This window comes from Saccostrea cucullata, unplaced genomic scaffold (assembly GCF_032062105.1).
Source record: "Saccostrea cucullata isolate Sc308-1 unplaced genomic scaffold, CSIRO_AGI_Scuc_v1 ctg3017, whole genome shotgun sequence".
NCBI lineage: Eukaryota > Metazoa > Mollusca > Bivalvia > Ostreida > Ostreidae > Saccostrea > Saccostrea cuccullata.
In genome coordinates, this window is record NW_026928612.1 from 178,865 (window position 1) to 193,495 (window position 14,631).

General features: G+C 32.3%; 2 protein-coding genes across 5 annotated transcripts in view; both read right to left on the reverse strand.

Annotated features, from left to right (window-relative positions):
• Positions 1 to 705: 705 nt before the first annotated feature.
• Positions 706 to 8,342, reverse strand: LOC134278183 (uncharacterized). 2 transcript variants are annotated; one of them, XM_062760503.1, is made up of 3 exons: positions 8,206 to 8,342; positions 1,316 to 1,542; positions 706 to 1,124 (listed from the first exon to the last, which is right to left on the reverse strand). In XM_062760503.1, exons 2-3 carry the CDS (start codon positions 1,523 to 1,525, stop codon positions 1,005 to 1,007), a joined length of 330 nt encoding a protein of 109 aa, XP_062616487.1. In that variant the 5' UTR covers positions 1,526 to 1,542; positions 8,206 to 8,342; the 3' UTR covers positions 706 to 1,004. The 2 variants fall into 2 exon arrangements, with proteins under 2 accessions (XP_062616487.1, XP_062616485.1); XM_062760501.1 differs by having other exon boundaries at positions 707 to 1,124; positions 1,316 to 1,550.
• Positions 8,343 to 13,473: 5,131 nt separating this feature from the next.
• Positions 13,474 to 14,631, reverse strand: part of LOC134278182 (opioid-binding protein/cell adhesion molecule homolog) — a 40,890-nt gene continuing 39,732 nt past the window's right edge. For all 3 annotated transcript variants that reach the window (XM_062760498.1, XM_062760500.1, XM_062760499.1), the window contains 2 exons: positions 14,261 to 14,398; positions 13,474 to 13,968 (listed from right to left, as the gene is read on the reverse strand). In XM_062760498.1, the coding sequence (XP_062616482.1) occupies positions 13,862 to 13,968; positions 14,261 to 14,398 (245 nt within the window). In that variant the 3' untranslated portion in view covers positions 13,474 to 13,861. The remainder of the gene's footprint in view (positions 13,969 to 14,260; positions 14,399 to 14,631) is intronic.

The window sequence follows — 14,631 nt, forward strand, 5'->3', positions numbered from 1 at the left end:
ACCTTTTTATTGCTCATTTACAAAATTATTTTGTTAAAAACATTCTGATTGTAAACAAAAGTACTAATGTTGATATCACAAAGATGCTTGAGTATCTGATTGACAATATCTTTGTGGTTTTTGGAGACTAGCTGCGGAGTTTATATATCTCAGTTGATTCGATGCGCAAGAGCATGCTCTACATATGTAAAGTTTCTAAAACGAGGAAATGCATCGACAAAAATGTTGTTGAAAAAAGAATATCAGCAGTCTCGTTTAAAGTCATCATTTCATAAGTTCTAATAATCTGATAAACTAATGTAAATTGACAATGCGTCGTCGATATACTTTATAGTACATGTACATGTATCTAAATATCAAGTTGAAGGCCACCACAAGTGTTATCTTCTTTTTGTACAAAATTACGAAAAAATAATTTTGCTTCATGTGAATTTTAAAAAGGGGAATCTGCTAATATGAGTGCACAATTGGTATCCATGGAAATACCAATATATTGATGGAAGACGTTCTTAAAATCTAAATAGAGAATATCAATCAGAAACTCAAGCATCTTTTTTCATATCAACGTCATGATCACAATGTCAAACATTCATATGTCTTGGTCATTCTTTGCGCGATCAAATCAATTATTTATAGGAAGCATGCAATCGATGTCTCTTTTCTATATTGATTTCAAAGGACTGTTTTATTCAAATTCTTCTTACAGACTACAATATACTATAATGACGTAATATTTCAATCACATTTTTCTGAAATAAATACTACAAGCTCTGTTTTATTTCTCGTGTTCAACAAAACAAACAAAAAAAAAATCTGAAACACGTGTGAGGTAAGTTCCTCTATTAACATTTTAAAGACAAATAAAATACATTTGTACACTCATCAGATTATGTCAATTAAATTTTATGAATATGATCATATAGCTTCTTATATAAAAACATAGTATGAAATTATAACTAGTCTCTGCTAATTGTAATAAATGAAAACTTCATTTTCATGATTCCCTAGTTATAACCCTTCCAGGCGTAGGAACTGACCACGCCCATTTCGCTGTATGTAGATTTCGTCACCCGTCTGTCACTGTCTGGAATCTTCTCTACGGGAGCCTTGGTTAGTCGCTGTAGCTAAAGAGAAAAAGTACATTTAAATTGGTAAGCATTTTTTAAAAATTAATTTAATAATTGAGAATTCTTTGGGACACAAGGTTTCCTCTACATATCTTGAGCTTATGCCCTCTTCTTTTAATAGAATTTGTCAAAATAGAAATGATTTGCTCAGTCGCACACTCTACACATATTTGCATAAAAATATCAACCATTTCTGTAATTTCTTCCTCTGTCATCTTTTTTCCTGGTCTTTCGTACACCCGTTCTTTTGTGGCGGGAATTTTATACAGACGATCCACTGTCTGGTCTATTTCGTAATCTGTCATTTTCTGGTGACCAAGGCCGTACTCAGGTTTAAGTATCGTGCCCCAGGGCTGATTAAGGTTCTTAGGGTGGACAGACGAACGAATACTAGACATCTACTGCAACTGGACACCTAAACACCTAAAATAGAACGTAAAGAGACTGAAGAAGATTGCATTATGTCTCATCGAATTCCAACAGAACAGAAACAAGAGGCCCATGGGCCTTATAGGTCACCTGAGCATTATGCAACAACTTTCCAGTGATTGAATTTGATCCATGTTTTAAGCCAGATGCTATAGCATTTACAATTTTGATCATCATAACTATACACTTAGAAGTTGCTTAGTTTGGTTACTTAATACCCATAGGCAGGGTAGGGGAACAAAAAATGCATTTCAACAAATCAATAATATTCAGCAATAATCAGTAGTGCCGCTACCACACATGAACCCTTGACTCTTAGGCCTAGATCCAAACATTGCACAATTTTTGAAAAGGCATCCTTGCTTTTCAAAAACATTTGATTAATACCAAGGAGCAGATTTCAAACAATTCATTCATTTTCAGTATATAAGTACAGCCCCCCTCCCCCTCTATGGTACAACTGACCCTGGGGCCTTGAAATTCACAATTCTTGAAGATAAGGGCCCTTGCTCATAACTATATAGGTAGTTCATCTGCTTAATACCCAGGAGCAGAGAAGAAAATATTCAAAGATTTAATGTTTTTTCACTATACATGTATAATCAAAGAGCCCCGCCCTAACACAAGAACCCCTGACCCTGGGGCCATAAAATTCACAATTTTGGTAGAGGCACTCTTGCTCATCATAACTATGTACTTAGTTAGTTTATTTAAAACCTAGGAGCAGAGAAGAAGATTTTCAATGAATTCATGTATTTTCACTATATAATCAATACAGCCCCACCCTAACACCAGAATCCCTGACCCTGGGGCCATAAAATTCACAATTTTGGTAGAGGCACTCTTGCTCATCATAACTAAGTACTTTGTTAGTTTATATAAAACCTAGGAGCAGAGAAGAAGATTTTCAATGAATACATGTATTTTCACTATATAATCAATGGAGCCCCACCCTAACACCAGAACCCCTGACCCTGGGGCCATAAAATTCACAATTTTGGTAGAGGCGCTCTTGCTCATCATAACTATGTACTTAGTTAATTTATTTAATACCTAGGAGCAGAGAAGAAGATTTTCAAAGAATTCATGTATTTTCACTATATAATCAATAGAGCCCCGCCCTAACACCAGAACCCCTGACCCTGGGGCCATAAAATTCACAATTTTGGTAGAGGCACTATTGCTCATCATAACTATGTACTTAGTTAGTTTATTTAATACCCAGGAGCAGAGAAGAAGATTTTTAAAGAAATAATGCATTTTCACTATATAATCATTAGAGCCCCGCCCTAGCACAAGAACCCCTGACCCCAGGGCCATGAATTTCACAATTTTGGTAGAAGACTCAATGCTGATCACAATCATGCAAACAGTTTGACTGCTTGATGCCCAGGAGTAAAGAAGAAGATTTTTAAAGATTGCATTAATTTTAGTGGTTTTAGCCCCATCCCCAGGCCCTAGGGGGGCAGGGATCATGAAATTCACAATTTTTGTTCCCCTTCACCTATAAATGCTTTGTGCCAAATTTGGTTGAAATTGGTTCAGTGGTTGCAGAGAAGAAGCTGAAAATGTTCAAAAGTTTACGACCGATTGACGACGAACGACGTGCGACGGACGACGACGGACAAAAACAGATAGCAATAGGTCACCAGAGTGACTCAGGTGACCTAAAAATGGATTCGAATAAATAGTAACATGTATGTAAAATACCCTTATCACCGGCAATAAATGTCCCATGCCACTGCAAATGAAAATGTCTATCAAAATATTTGATGTAAATGATAAATAAATAAAAATATTTTTCATTGTATTTATTAAATTTTGTTTAGTTTCAAAAATGAGGATGATACCCATATATTTCATAATTTCTCTATACACAGTATGTATGTCTGAATGTTTGTAAATGTGTTGTGACTTTATAACTCGAACAGTTTTCAACGCAACGTTTTCCAGTTTTGTACAAACGCACTCTATATGCTCAAGAGAAAGACATCTGCACAATCGAGGTCAAAGACTTTTCCTATTCTAATTAGACAATGTAATGAAATATGGAGAAAATGAAGATTGTTTAAAACCATTGGAATAATACACACGAGAGCAGAGCAAACATGGGCTTCTAAATTGTCAGAGGTGGAATCAGGTGCCATGAAGGAAAAGGCGTCTCTGTCGACAGGTTGTTTGTCGTGTGTTCCTTGTCAAGACTGGGAAAATGAAAAAACCCTGAGACATTCCGTGTGTAAATATTAGTCTAACAATTGGTATGAAAAAAGTCAGATATGCATCGACTTGACCATATATTTTACTTGCTGACGAGGTCATTGATCAGGGCAAAGAACTCGCAAAATAATGGATTTAAACGAGAGTGTCGATATCCCTATTTCATCAACCTGCTGTCCAATAACTTGCCTTGTTATATAAATTGTTCCTTGAGAAGAATTTATTCATGTGTATCGAATCAAACGCCATGCAAGCGTTCTTCTAGTAAAATTTTCATACATGGAACATTTATGCCATATTCTGTGGTATTTTTTATTTCATGTTCACTGGAATAATATCGAATCAACGTATAGGGTGAATTCACCATGCATCGGATACCCTTGTACTTCAACAAGTTCTAGCGATATCGCTACCGACGGAAAATTATCAAAATGGAGTTTAACATTTAGTTTGTGATTAAAATATCAATTTGGGACACAATTATATGCCATTTATTTAGAAAATATCCTCAAAAATCGAGTTTTTAGGAATAACTCAAAATTCACCATGGATCGGACATTGTTTACCATGCATCGGACAGACGGTATTTTGACTGGATAAATATCATACCTTTATTAAAGTGCTTTAAAATCCTTGATATGGATATATTTTTATCTTTTATCTAAGAATTAACCCTCAATTTAAATCTAATTGACGATATTGTTGCACAAATGTAGAACGATTCAAGAGACCTCACTCTGCCTTAAAAATGCTTTAAAATGCTTTTAATGCGGTAATTCGCGCCTTTTTTCATGGTTTATCATACTCTGGTTTGTAGAAATAAATTGAGTCAAATTCCAGACGTCATACATCGATAACCTGTATTTTGACTGAAAATATAGAGTTTTTATTTTCCTTTTCCGCAAAAAACAGCTATCAGCTGGGTTCTGTATGAAAATGGTAGTGCTTACCTTTGCATCGGAAAGTGTCCGATGCATGGTTAATTTGTGTCCGATGTACGGAGAAATGAACATACTAGTGAAAACCAGCTTTTAAAAGAATTATACGAACATTGAAGTGAAATTTCTTTAAAATTTATGTAAAATTATCAATCTTTATTCACCAAAGTCTGCCTCGTTCCGTTGAAGTCGAATTTTAAGAACGATAACTCTAAAAATCGCAAAATCTTAAATTCCTGGTTGTTCCCCTTTGATGATGTAAAATATGACGTAACTTCAAGGCCATTCTCGGGGTATTTTTATCACAACATGATAATAACAATCGGTATCATTAAAAAATTTAAGTCTTCAGCTTCAAGACAGAAACAAATAAATACACGGAACTCTTAAGTTGAAAGAGAGTTTATTGTCTAAAGTTGTCCGATGCAAGGTATGTGTCCGATGCATGGTGAATTCACCCTATGTGGAAGTAACTATTATCCAATGATAATAATTCTGCTTCATATGAAAACATAGATAGGTATGCTAATAACGAGCACAGTTGAAACCCATGGGAATTCCGACATATTGTTGTCTGACATCATTTTCAAAATAATATCGACAAAGTCATTTTGAAACACAGTTAGAATTTTTTTATATCAACTTTAGAGTATTTGCATGTACAATCAGAGTGTTTTTGTAAGCAAAGAACAAGGTATGGTTTCCATGCAAATCATGCCCTGTGATTTTCGAAAAAAAAATGAAAATGGTGTAATAGATAAAAACTCATGCTTTCCAAAACATTCGAATTTCTTGTAAAAAAAAATTTACAAAAAATTATCTCACATGTGTTTTAAAATGGTAATTGTGACGTCACAAACATGTGCATTTTCCCGTATTTCCTTAAAAAGTAGCAGAAAACACCAATTTTTAATGGAATTTTCTTTTAGATAATATTGTCCACAGCCATCGCCCACAAAGATTTTGAGATAGAATGTTTTTTCATTGACTTTTGCACAACATATCAAAAAATTAAAGTGGGCGACGGCTGTGGACACTATTTTCTAAAGGAAAATTACCTTTGAAATAGGTCGTTTTGAGACGTTTTCTGTATAAAATAGAGAAATGCATCACATCAATGACGACATATTAGCAGATTGGTAATCCCTCATGTCATATTCTTTCCTGATTTATCACAGACATATACTTAACTAATATTGAAGCCAGTTTCAAAACTTTTTGATGGCATTACATTTTTAGAGCACAATAAGGCTAAAACATACCTTTCTCGTAGTTTTGCAATTGACCAATGGCTTGGTTCATAATTTTCCGAGTTCCATTTTTAATAAATAAACAGTAAGTACTGTTGCTTATACTGTCAAAAATCTGCATTTTAATCGATCGTGATGAATGGTTAAATAAAGAATGTTGTTTAGTTTGATGAAACTGATTTTGATAAAATATTGTGATTTTTTTAAGTTTCTAAAACTTCATTGGAGTTTTGAAGTATCCACGTCTGATTTACAACACTTTTAGAGTAATTCCATCCACACATCAATCTTTCATGACAAATCAATCTCAAACAATATCGGATGATACATAATAACAAAGAAGGAGTGGATTAAAAGGAAAACAATATTTAATGTTTTGTCTCTCTGATTGTAGGTCTGTATGTATGTGTTTGTATTCAGTTTGTCTGTATTTATGTGCTATCGTTAAATGTTGATAGTTCTAACACACATTTTTGAGCGATTGTCCAATACCCAGTTACTTTTGTGCTGTATTTCTTTTTGGCTTGAATACTGTTTGTTACCTCCATATATTTCATTAGTATCATTGTGTTAGATACAGCTGTCAATATAACCGCCTAACTGTGTCAGTTTCTTAGACAATAATCGTCTAAAAGAATCTTTTTATAGGATATTTACTAGGAACTAAGTCTAGTTCATTTTTAAGTTTTCTTACTCCCAAAAAACTTTTGGTATTGATCATTATTGATCAATTTTAACTTGTTGCTAAGGTTCTAGTGCAACTATTTTTATGTGAAACAATATCATAAGTTTGAAAAACATTTTTAGAAACTTCCTGGGTATTTATTAATTTGTTTATCTTAAAAATTTACCGATTGATTGTTAAAAACTTGTATAAACTTTTGTTCGTGACGTCAAATAAACTAACTTCAGTTTTAAAAGCCTGAAATATTTATTTTCTACCTTTGAATTTATTGATCTGTATTTTTTTTTATTTGATTGGGACTTCCATAAGAACCTGATCGTATATAAAGAAATATTTTATTTGCGCCAAGTTTTTACTATCTCGTCAGCCCTGTTGTAATCCAATTTAAAACCCTAACACAATATTTTGAATGAAGTATTTAAATTTCTTCCTTTCTTCAGCCCAAACCATTGTCAGGACAGGTAAGGAAAACACATTAAAACTGATCCTGCATTCTGTGTCAATGGAGGCCAAAATCACATGGTTCTGCTTATTCTAATTCCTTATTACGTTTGTATTTGACGGTAAATTGCACTTGAGTTAGAGCGTCAATTTGCCCCAGAAACAATAGATTAAAGGATTAATACATTATATCCCTCTTTTTGGCGTTGTCCGTTTTCAGTCAATTTTCACCATAAATATTGCCTACAGCGCTTGAAGCTAATTTGTGTTTTCTTGTCATTTTATTTTACCGTTCCTATTTATTGATTAGAAAGTAGCAGCGAATCAGAAATGGGAGTTTAACGGGAGTTTGAGAGTTATTACCTTCTGTTACATTTTCCGTAACTGCTACATTTCACAAAAATAAAAGAGCTTTCTTATTCTTTATATCGACCTAGGAGGATTTGTTCAGTCAAATGATTTGGAACTAAAGCTTTCACAAAAAGACGAAAATTTGCTTTTATGTGTATAATTCTTTCTCAACATTTTTTAATTTGAATACGATTAGAAAACTTGTAAATAAAACATATATTTATTTCTATTTATATTTAAGATATTTACATATCATAACATACACTTCAGCCAAGTAACAGACGTTGGCAACCTGTAAAGTGTTGGATCTGACATATAAGAGGTAATTGATTAATAGTGTTGAATACAATCTAATCATAAGAGCACTGCAGTTCATTGTAAATCTAAGTACCCCCACATTCTGTCACCGCTGAATGATAAGTTTAAATCCCCCATGCCGAATCATCTGGTCTTTAGAAACTACAATACCCCTATACTCCCGTTACCAGGTGTTAATTTGCCGATTGTAAACATAAAATAATTTTTGTATATAATATTAAAATATTATTGCTTGAAAACACAAAAGTTTTCTTTTCCTTTTAAACTAATAAAAATTGCAGAAATTTTAAACCTTTAATAAATGTATGAAACGCCACAAGACATTTTTTTTTGCAGATTATCAATCCAGTATTAATCCATACTATATTTAATAAAAAAACAGATCTGTCAAATGTCTCTTCTCTGCATGTCAAAGAAAACACAGAAGAATAAGAAACAAAAACACCTACCTGTGGGCTTCAGACAGATTATATCAAGACATGTTGTTAATCGGGAGTTCATTCAGGTAATCACTAAATCCGACTATCGTCTACGATAGGAGAGGTGTCGAGCAATGTTTAAACGTCCCCGGCTTTCTACATGTAAATCGTAGTCGACCGCTGACATGCTCTCCAACGTACGTCATTGAAACTAGGAACGTATACCTCCTCAATGTGTAAACAATCTTTATTTATTTTTATCTTGTAACGTTTTTTTAATATAAAGTGTACTGTTAAAAATAATGAAACACAACTTTATTGAGTAAATAAATTAATATTGAGATGATATTTCACATGACACTTTTTTTCATTTCTTCATTCTTTGATGGCATTTCTTCATTCTTTGATGGCATTTTGTCATTCTTCGATGGCATTTCTTCATTCTTGATGGCAGGCAATTCTTCATTCGTTTTAAAATTCTTTGATAATGCATTTTCTCGTTCTGCTTTGTTGTGTAGATAGATTCATGCTGCGATGATATTTCCCCACTACATATACGTGATGGCACCGCGTTCTTCATTATTTGCTGATGTATTTCATCATTTGACAAGTTCTGTGGTTGATTTATTGACCTTGTCAACAAATACAGTTTATCGTTAAATCGAATGTTGACTCGCCTGTTTAATACTTATTGTTAAGCAATTATTTTTACATTGATTCCGTTTACCAGATCATCACAAGAAGCACAGGGAATGCTTACTCCTTCATGGTATCTGATCCCATCTCTGGTGTTTTTAGAGCTTTATGTTTGCTTTACTAACATATTGATTGTTTCATGGACTTTTGAGCATGATAATAGTTCTTTATCTTCATATTTCATCATATTAAACTGTTTTCTGATATGTTATTAGATCATCACTCTATTTATATATCATGATAATTTTTCACTATGCAATGATATTTCTTTGTTTCTAGCTTCAAGTGTACAGTGCAACAATATATTCAAGATGTGGTGTTAATTAGATGTGAATACTCAAAAAATCCAAAGCATTTTTGGACAATTTGAAATCACAAGATTTTACCAAAATTGATAGCTTAAAGAATTACGACTTTTCAACTTTATACACAGCCATTCCTCACGATGAATTTAAGTCCGGGTATTTTTATTTCATTGACAGCTGAGCTGCTTTTTCAATAAAAATGGAACTCGTAATTTTAATTACTTTGTCATTTGTAATTTGCAAAGTTATTTTGTTAAGAAACACATTCTGATTGCACACAGAAATATTCTGAAGTTGACATCAAAAAGATGCTTGAGTTTCTGATTGACAATATCTATGTGGTTTTTGGAGATCAGGTCTTCTAACAATCTATTTACAATGGGTACCAATTGCGCCCTAATATTAGCAGACCAATTTTTATATTCATGTGAAGCAGAATTTGTGCAAAATCTTATGCGTTAAAAGAAGAAAACACTTGCTGTGGCAATAAATTTGAAATTTAGATATATCGACGACGTATTGAAAATTAACAATGGTAATTTCCATTCCTACGTCGATACGATATATCATGGTGAGCTTGAGATAAAAGATACAACAGAGTCTGACACATCTTTTTCATATTTGGATATTTTATTTGAAAAAAGATGTTAATGGTAATCTAACAACCAAGCTATATGATAAAAGTGATGACTTTATCTTTTCTATCGTCAACTTCCTTTACTTATGCAGCAATATACCTTCATCATTTGGATACGGAGTTTGTTTATCTCAGTTGATTCGATACGCAAGAGCATGCTCTACGTATGGATACTTTCTAAAACTAGATAAATTTTTGACAAACAAGTTGAGGAAACAAGAATATCAGAAGTCTCGTTTAAAGTCATCATTTTTTAAAGTTCTATGATCGATATAATGACCTTGTCAGCAAATACAAATTGTCATTTAGTCAAATGCTGACTGATGTTAATTATACTAATTGTTAGTCCATTAATTATACACTAAATTGACAATGGATTTTTTCGCTATTTCCCGAACATGATAAGGAGCACATGATAGGTGCGACTGGTCGGCAGGGGATACTCACTCCTCCATGGCACCTGATCCTACCTCTGATGCTTTGGAGGTCCGTGTTTGCTCTGCTTCTATTTTGTATTGTTTTCTTGACTTGGATATTGAAATACTGTTCGTTATCTCCATATCCTTCATTCTATGATATTCTTATAACCCGATAACACTTCGTTATTTTTATGCTTACTGATTCAGTTTTTCCATTGTTAATTTATTTCATTTTCACTTGCATATGACATTCAAAATCTCATACGATACCAAGAGCGTGCTCTGAGTACAATCGATCTCTAAATGATAAAGATACTGAATAATCGGTCTTAAAAATTTTGAACAATACAAACCTGTGATAAGGGCAGAACAATTCAGAACCCCAAAAATTCAAGATTTAGGATCAGGAAAACATGACTAGAGTTTCAACTTCCTGTTGAAAATGAATTTTTAAAAAGCCAGATCTTTTCTTACAAGCTGTCTGTTTTAACACTTTAAGCTGTTGGTTATTCAGTGGTAACAGCGTTCATAAAATTTAATCTTAAAATTAAGTGTGTCACGAAATATTTCGACAGAAATCCCCCAATTCTTTTTAATATTTTTATTCATTTCAAGGAAAACGCCTCTAGTTTTTCAGTGTGCACCATTCTGTAATAAAAAGTTTTTTTTTCAGATTCAAATAAACGTTCAGACATGTTAGCGATTTAAAAACATGATTGCAAATTCTTTAATTTCAATTTTGGAATATAAAAAATAAGTAATCATACTTTACCCTGACTACCACAGTGACTCTTTTTGAAACTAACGCGGTATCAAACTTTTTGATCAAACAATATTTTGAATTTGTCCCCTTTTTAAATGATAAACATGACCGACCCCATGCAACTTGACACCAATCTGGTCTGCCATGATGTCTTGAATCTTTCTTTTCCATAGGCCATTTTCAGGGGGCCGACTGGGGTTCTCATTGCGCAATATTTCGCGCATCATAGTAAAATGAAGCGTATTTACTGTTTTAAAGCGTCTTTTTTTCACCTAATTAATAAAATTAAACAAAATTTTAAAAAAGTTTAAAAATATAACTACATTTTTTAACTGAATGTTTAACTGATTTTGCAACTGATAGGTATACTAAGTTGAAGTCGTTCAGTGTCTTTATGATAAAGACCATTTTTTCATTAAAGAGTTCATGTGTAGTATTATGAAAAGTTGTATGAATATCTGTTTGATATCTTTTAAAAAGTATTTTGTAGCATATTCTAAGAAAGTAATAGTAATCATATATTATAGTTTGAACAAAAAGTCTTCTTTAGTATTTGTATAATTTGCTTTAAGGATGACGTTTACTCAGGTTTCAGAAATCAGAAAGGAAATTTTATAAAGTACGATATGTTAAATCAAAAATTGTTCGAAATGGATAAAATTACAAAGTTTTAACTCAATATCAAGTTAAAAATTTCATATTTTATTATTTGAAGAAAATATAAAGGGAACAAAAGTCGGTGTATGGTGATGCAGAGGAAATTCTGACTAAATTTGTAAATTTTCATTTTTATCAAAATCTTTCATTTTTTCCAATATAAATCACAATGTAAAGGTTACAAGTTTTTTTTTAGACATCAAATTTTATATTTCTTAAAGCTCATAAATTATTTAAAATAATTGAATGCTATTAAATAAAGAAATTCAAGAATATGAACAAAAACCATTCCAGGCAACATATCTCAATAATTTGATCATTGACCCCATATAATGTAAATACCATGAGAGTTACGGCAACAAAGGTAATATGAGGCTATGAATAATTTAGAGTTCTTATCAGTCAGATTTGTTAAATATTCGATTAAAAATGGGGAAAAATAATAAATATGACAGAGGAGAAAATTCGGACTGTAATAATTATCATCTTTTTGGCTTTGGCCCAAACTCAAATCCTTTCTTTATATGAAGCAACACTGTACAATTTCTATAATATTTCATTATTTAAATAGTTTTATTGCTTGTAATATTTTGTGAGTGAAGAAAAAATTGGTCATAGTGTGAAAAATTGAGGTATTTCCTGAGAAATACTCAGGGGCCATTAGCATGAAAACGAGGTCATTGACCTAGTTATTTGAAATTGAAATTTAACACAAGAAATATAGGTGTACAATGTGCAATAGGTGGTTTTTCGTTCTTATCAGTGGAATTTTTAGTCATCTGAGTAAAGGTATACCTTAAAGTGCTAAAAATTGGCACAGTGTACAGTGTACCTGTATTTTGAGACGGTCCCTTAAAAATACCTGGATGGTAGATTTCCCCCAAGCTTTGCATATGCACTGAAGTTAATGTATGTTACGTGTATATACGGTATAAAAAATGAAGACTTTCGTTATTGTAGTTTTCACACAAGGAAACCCCAGCCGGCCCCATTAAAATGGGGAACACAAGAAAGAATTTGGCACAAACTTTCTGATGCATGTAATGTCAGACGGCATGAAAGATTTTGAGACAACGAATAGCATTCAAGCTTAAACGTCCATTTCACAATACAAAACTGAAGCAGAGCAAACGAGGACCACAAAACAATTAGAGGTGGGATCAGATGCCATGGAGGAGTGAGCATCCCTTGCAGGTACACTGTACATGTACATTTCTATAGGATTTATAGGAAAGTGCCAATTTTTAGCACTTTAAAGCAAATTATACAAATACTAAAGAAGACTTTTTGTTCAAACTATAATATATGATTAGTAATACTGTATTGTACATTTTGTCATAATCGGGGAATAACTTGAAAATCCGCTACCAATTCATTGTGTATATAATGACTTAATAGTTTTTTAAAAAGTCATTCAGCATTTGGTTTAATGAAAAATTGTATTTGCTGACAATGTCATTGTATCGACCATAGAACTAACGAAATGATGACTTAAAACGAGACTGCTGATATTCCGGTTTCAATTTATTTGTCAAAAACCCACCTCTTTTTAGAAATTGTACATACGTTCAGCATGCCTTTGAGGATCGAATCAACTGAGAGATGCAATACCCTTATGCAAATAAGGAAGGTACATGTATATTGCTTCATAAGTGAGGAAGTTGACCATTGAAAAATTAAACTCATCACGTATATTACCTGGTATAGAGTTTGGTTGTTAGATTACCATCATCGTCTTTTTCAAGTAAAATATATATCTAAATATGAAACAGATGTGTTTGAATTTCTTATATAAAGCTTTAGAAGTATTCTAAGAATAAGTTGACGCCATTAAAAACAAACTTTATTAAATAATATGAGTAGTCTTTAATGAAACATTCGATTTTTAGTAAAAATATGAACTTAAATTAAGCTTCATAAATATAGTAGCACTTCATGTGAATATGAATAAGAAATGGGGATTAAATCATCACAAATCTATAATATATGTAATTAACAATCAACAGTTAGAGATGAGATTAACTTAATGAGTATACTATAGGAACACATGTCATATGCATCAAGGTAAACATACTTCAAAATCACATGGAATGCTTGTAACACAAGATATAAAAATTATGACGATAAATGAATGATATTTGTTTAGACACCATTCAACTCTCGTTCTTTCGGGCGCCATTTACACTTGGTCATGTGACAAAACCACCAGCTATGAAATCAACAGTAATACAAAAAATATCATTTTTAAAGTCACAGTTAAATTCACATTTAGAAATTGACATCCGTTTTTTCGTGGTCGATATTCACCAACAAATCCTGCAGAAATAAATTATTAACAGTTTCAAAAAAAACAAAAACAAATCTAATCGACGCACTTAAGAAATATAGTCAATACATATTATCGTAAATAAAATAAAATCGTATTAGTAAATATGTAGATCTAGAGGTAAATAATCGTTTTGAAAATCGTGTATTTGATGGGAAAATATAAATACGCAAACTGCTTAATCTTGCATATGACATCTTGGATGTGTCTTTATCAACTTATTAATATGAAGCGTTGAAGCCCTTCACTAGTTGATGATAATACTGACTATAAACGAGTTACCTGTATATGGTTCCTGCACGTCTTCTTTTACACGTGTTGGTCTGTAAGTGACTGGTGGCGCCACATGGTGGCGACTTCTTGTGGTCGGTTGAATTACAACAGGCTTTTCTGGTTTAGGAGCTTTTGGTGGACGAAATTCTGTTTAAAAAAGGATTGGGTAATTGTAGTTATTTACTTTCAAATTGAGGAAATATATATCCTATTCCATGGTTAAAAAGTATATATAACAATTAACAAAGGAGATTCTGACACTTTTATTCCAAAAATTTGATTTTCTGATTTCTAAATATTTTTACTTTTGATCTTTTACTAAATGAAAAACAAATCTGATCAAAAACTGAATTATAATGCTAATTTTACTTTATATATCA

Excerpts from the sequence above, each read along its gene's own strand:
- LOC134278183 (XM_062760503.1), bottom strand. The coding sequence starts at position 1,525 with ATGTCTAGTATTCGTTCGTCTGTCCACCCTAAGAACCTTAATCAGCCC. Across the intron at positions 1,125-1,315 it reads AGGAAGAAATTACAGAAATG|CTACAGCGACTAACCAAGGC; the intron begins GTTGATATTTTT and ends TTTTCTCTTTAG.